This window comes from Aptenodytes forsteri, unplaced genomic scaffold (genome assembly GCF_000699145.1).
Source record: "Aptenodytes forsteri isolate BGI_AS27 unplaced genomic scaffold, ASM69914v1 Scaffold483, whole genome shotgun sequence".
NCBI classification, from domain to species: domain Eukaryota; kingdom Metazoa; phylum Chordata; class Aves; order Sphenisciformes; family Spheniscidae; genus Aptenodytes; species Aptenodytes forsteri.
Genome location: NW_008795316.1, coordinates 422,980 through 427,689, shown reverse-complemented (window position 1 = coordinate 427,689; position 4,710 = coordinate 422,980). Strand labels below are relative to the sequence as shown.

General features: G+C 67.2%; 1 protein-coding gene across 1 annotated transcript; it reads left to right on the top strand.

The window, feature by feature from the left end:
- On the top strand, positions 1-4,057 carry MMP9 (matrix metallopeptidase 9). The gene is made up of 13 exons (XM_009279518.1): positions 1-144; positions 366-604; positions 958-1,106; positions 1,360-1,488; positions 1,571-1,744; positions 1,821-1,994; positions 2,133-2,306; positions 2,437-2,592; positions 2,682-2,907; positions 3,026-3,165; positions 3,280-3,430; positions 3,536-3,639; positions 3,948-4,057. Exons 1-13 carry the CDS (start codon positions 1-3, stop codon positions 4,055-4,057), a joined length of 2,070 nt encoding a protein of 689 aa, XP_009277793.1.
- Positions 4,058-4,710: the final 653 nt, after the last annotated feature.

Below are 4,710 nucleotides of genomic sequence, written 5' to 3'. Positions count from 1 at the left end.
ATGGCACTCATCCTCCTGGCCCCACTCGCCATGGGGCTGCTGGCCCTCTCCTGCTGTGCTGCCCCTCTCCAGAGCAAGCCACAGGCGGTTGTCACCTTCCCAGGGGAGCTGGTCAGCACCCTGTCAGACCGGGAGCTGGCGGAGGTGAGGGGAGCGCAGCCCCACGGCCCCCTCCCAGCACCCAGGACCCCGAGGGACTCCCGGGGCAGCAGTACGGGGCTGTGGGCCAAGCTCAAGGGCTGACTGTCTCCCTGCGCCCTGGGAGGTGCCCGGGCTGGGGTCCGGCACCAGGGGTGTGCAGTGCCTGGGACTGCCTGAGCCCCCTCCCGCCTCACTCAGCCCCTCTGGCTGCCTTTCCTCCCCAGAGCTACCTGCTGCGGTTCGGCTATGCCACAGAGGCGGAGGCGAGGACGGGCAGCAAGCACGTGTCCCTGGCCAAGGCGCTGCGCAAGATGCAGAAGCAGCTGGGCCTGGAGGAGACGGGGGAGCTGGACGCTGGCACGCTGGAGGCCATGCGAGCCCCCCGCTGCGGCGTCCCCGACGTGGGAACCTTCCTCACCTTCGAGGGGGACCTCAAGTGGGACCACATGGACCTGACATACCGGTGAGTCTCTGCCCCAGGAGATGGAGCCTCATGCCTGCGGGGCAACGATCGCCTGGGGGATGGAGATGGGTGTGAGGGCCCAGGCAGGGCGGCAGCCTCAGCTCAGCCCACTGGCCGTGCCTCGGCACTGGGTCCCGGTGCAGCCAGGGCCAAGCCAGCACAGCGGCAGCATCTGCTCTCTGGCGCCTGGAAGAGCATCTGAGACCTGTCCTGAGGGCCGTGGCTGGCCATGCCAGCACTGCTGTCCCCTCCCAGGGTGGGGGCATGTCCCCGCCATGCGCCTGGAGCAGGGTCACTCCTGCGGCACGAGCCAGGACCTGACAGCACTGACCCCCCTGCTTCTTCCCCGGCAGGGTGATGAACTACTCCCCTGACCTGGACCGTGCCGTGATAGATGACGCCTTCAAGAGGGCGTTCAAAGTGTGGAGCGACGTGACCCCCCTCACCTTCACTCAGATATACAGCGGCGAGGCAGACATCATGATCATGTTCGGCAGCCGAGGTGATGTCCTGCAGGCAGGCAGGGAGCCGGGAGCCGGCTCAGCTGCGGGGGGAGGGCTGGCAATGTGCCCACATCTCCCCGGGCCGTGTCCCTGCGTGTCCAGGGTTCCTCTGCTCCTGCATGTGCCAACAGGCACTTGCGTGTGCAGGCACGCAGGGGGCGCGCAGGGCTCACGTGCCTGGGGTCCGTGCGTGTGCCGTGGATGCGGGGGCTCCTCTAGCAGGGCCGGGTCTGAGGGTGCTTTCCCCTGCAGAGCACGGGGACGGGTATCCCTTCGACGGCAAGGATGGGCTCTTGGCCCATGCCTTTCCCCCAGGCCAAGGGGTCCAGGGCGATGCCCACTTCGACGACGACGAGCTCTGGACACTGGGAACCGGCTTAGGTAAGGGCAGGGCCCGGTGGGTCAGGGGGGACTGATGGCACCCAACCCAGCCCTGTCGCTGAGCCGCCCTTCTCCCGAGCAGTGGTGAAGACCCGCCACGGGAATGCCAACGGGGCCGACTGCCACTTCCCCTTCGTCTTCGAGGGCCGCTCCTACTCCCGGTGCATCACGGAAGGGCGCACGGACGGGCTGCCCTGGTGCGCCACCACCGCCAGCTACGACCGGGACAAGAAATATGGCTTCTGCCCCAGCGAACGTGAGTAGCGGTGGCTGCAGCCCCTGCCCAGCCCCACGGGTGCTCAGGGCCGTCCTCACCCTTCCTCACCCTGCAGTCCTCTACACCAACGGCGGCAACAGTGACGGGTCCCCCTGCGTCTTCCCCTTCATCTTTGACGGCACCTCCTATGACACCTGCACCACGGACGGGCGCTCCGATGGCTACCGCTGGTGTGCCACTACCGCCAACTTCGACCAGGACAAGAAATATGGCTTCTGCCCCAACCGAGGTGCGAGTGGGGAGGGGGCGCGCGGGGAGGGGGCATGCAGGGTGGCTGGTCCCCAGCTGTGGTGTACAGGATGGGCACCTGAGGGGTCTCGGGGCCGTCCAGGGGGCCAGGGCCAGCCCCACTGACACTGCACTGCAGACACAGCGGTGATCGGCGGCAACTCCCAGGGCGACCCGTGCGTCTTCCCCTTCACCTTCCTGGGGCAGTCCTACAGTGCCTGCACCAGCCAGGGCCGGCAGGACGGCAAGCTCTGGTGTGCCACCACCAGCAACTATGACACCGACAAGAAGTGGGGCTTCTGCCCGGACAGAGGTACCAGCCCCCTGCCCGTGCCCTCCGGCCCCACACCATGCTGCCGCACTGCTGCGGTCCCCATGGGGGTCACAGTCCCCAGCTGGTGTGTCCTGTCCCGCCAGGCACTGAGGCCGGTGCTTTCCCCCAGGTTACAGCATCTTCCTGGTGGCTGCCCACGAGTTCGGGCACTCGCTGGGGCTGGACCACTCTAGCGTGCGTGAGGCCCTGATGTACCCCATGTATAGCTACGTCCAGGACTTCCAGCTGGACCCAGATGATGTCCGGGGCATCCAGTACCTCTATGGTGAGCAGCTGCGCCGCGGTTGGGCATGCTGGTGGTCCTGCGGCACTGGGCCAGCCCACAGCCTCACACCCTCCCTTGTATTTGCTCAGGTCATGGCTCTGGCCCCAAGCCCACTGCCCCTGCGCCCATGACCACTGAGGAGCCCCAGCCCATGCCCACAGAGGCTGGCAGCACCTCCACCACCGAGGAGGAGGAGGAGACGCTGGAGCCCACGGTCGAGCCCATTCCTGTGGACCCCAGCCGGGATGCCTGCATGGAGAAGAACTTTGATGCCATCACAGAGATCAACGGGGAGCTGCATTTCTTCAAGGATGGGTGAGCGGCAGTGCCCAGCACCCCCTGCCCTGGCGAGTGCCAGGGCAACAAGCAGGCGTGGGGGGACATGGGGCTGTGCCAGGCTGAGGTTACCAGGACGGCTGACCTTCCCCACCAGGAAATACTGGACCCGCTCGTCCTTCTGGAAGTCGGGCATCCAGGGCGCCTTCTCCGTCGCAGACACCTGGCCCGGCCTCCCGGCTGTCATCGATGCCGCTTTCCAGGACGTGCTCACCAAGAGGGTCTTCTTCTTTGCCGGTGAGCTCTGCCCCTGTTGCCCTCAGCCCTGGTGCCGGCGGCTGGCATGAGGAGCCCACTCCTGCCCTGGCACCCTCAGGGCTGGCTGATGCCCGTGCTCTCTCCCGGCTGCAGGTCGGCAGTTCTGGGTGTTTTCTGGCAAAAGTATGCTGGGCCCCCGGGGGATTGAGAAGCTAGGCATCAGGAAGGAAGCTGGCCGCATCTCAGGGGCCCTGCAGCGGGGCCGTGGCAAAGTGCTGCTCTTCAGTGGGGAGAATTACTGGAGGTGAGTGGGTCTGGATGGCTGCGGCGGCGCCTGCTGGCTCCCCCTGCGAAGGGCTGGGACGGAGGGCTCCCGGCAGCCCTCAGCATGGCTCTGCTCTCCCCGCAGGCTGGACGTGAAGGTCCAGAGGGTGGACAAGGGCTACCCCCGCGCCACCGACGATGTCTTCACTGGTGTCCCCCTCGACGCGCACAATGTCTTCCTCTACCAAGGTGAGCGGGGACCTGGTGGGTGGGGGCCATGCCATCACCCTGGGCTGCCCTGAGCCTCCTGCGGGCAGGGGCTGCATCGACCCGGTGCTGGGCTCGGGATTCTCGTGGGCATGGGGAACGGCCCTGGGGCAGGGCATGCCATCAGCCCCAGCAGGTCCCTGTGGTGGGGCTAGCCGGGCCCTGGCGAGGGCTGCCTGCCGGGGCCAGATCCCCGTGTGCCTGCGCTGCTCAGGCAGCTGCCAGGATGGGTCCTCGCATGGCCATCCTCCTGCTGACCCTCCTTTCTCTCGGCCTCCCTCCTCACCCAGACAAGTACCACTTCTGCCAGGGCAGCTTCTACTGGAGAATGACACCGCGCTACCAGGTGGACCGGGTGGGCTACGTCAAGTACGACATCTTGCAGTGCCCTCAGCACTGAGGACCTGACCGGCCGCCCGGCTCCAGCCAGCACGCTGCTCCCTGCCCACTGCTCCCAACCCCACGGCTCCCGTCTTGCAGCCTGACCCCCCGGGGCGCTGGGGGCTGTGCAGCCTCGCGGCCGTGGGGCAGCCCCCACCTTGGTGGGAGCTTTGCTGTCTCCCCGTCAGGAGGGGGAAGGGAGTCCTGGGGTCGCCCCTCGGGAGCTGCCCAGCCCGGGGAGCCCCGGCTGAGGAGCAGGACTCTCACCGCAGCCGGCACCGTGCTGCCCCTGGCAGCGCCGGCTCCACCACGCAGAGGCATTTGCCTGGTGCGAACCGCACACGGATTTGTTAACGACTTTGTCTTTTTCCTGAGCCAGCCATGCCGGGTTGGGCCGGGCTCCGCTGGGAGCTGGTGCCCCGGGACTTGGCCAGGATGGGGACGTGGGGCTCTGCCAATCTCATCTGCCCGTTTTTAATAAAGACAATCCTTCAGACACGGCCTCTGAGTGAAGGTGTGGGGTGCCAGCATCGGTGGGGAAGGGGGCGCTGGGAGGGGGAGTCTGCAGCCAAGCCCCACTCCTGCTGAGGGCTCTGGGATCCCTAAGGGACACTGGGTCCCACCGGGGAGGACGTCCCTAGGTCCCAACATCCCCCGCCACCAGCCCCATGC

Bases quoted from the DNA above. Each gene is read 5' to 3' on its own strand.
- MMP9 (XM_009279518.1), top strand. From the start codon at position 1: ATGGCACTCATCCTCCTGGCCCCACTCGCCATGGGGCTGCTGGCCCTC. The intron at 2,307-2,436 runs GTACCAGCCCCC...GCTTTCCCCCAG, and splicing joins GGGCTTCTGCCCGGACAGAG to GTTACAGCATCTTCCTGGTG. The intron at 3,166-3,279 runs GTGAGCTCTGCC...TCCCGGCTGCAG, and splicing joins GAGGGTCTTCTTCTTTGCCG to GTCGGCAGTTCTGGGTGTTT.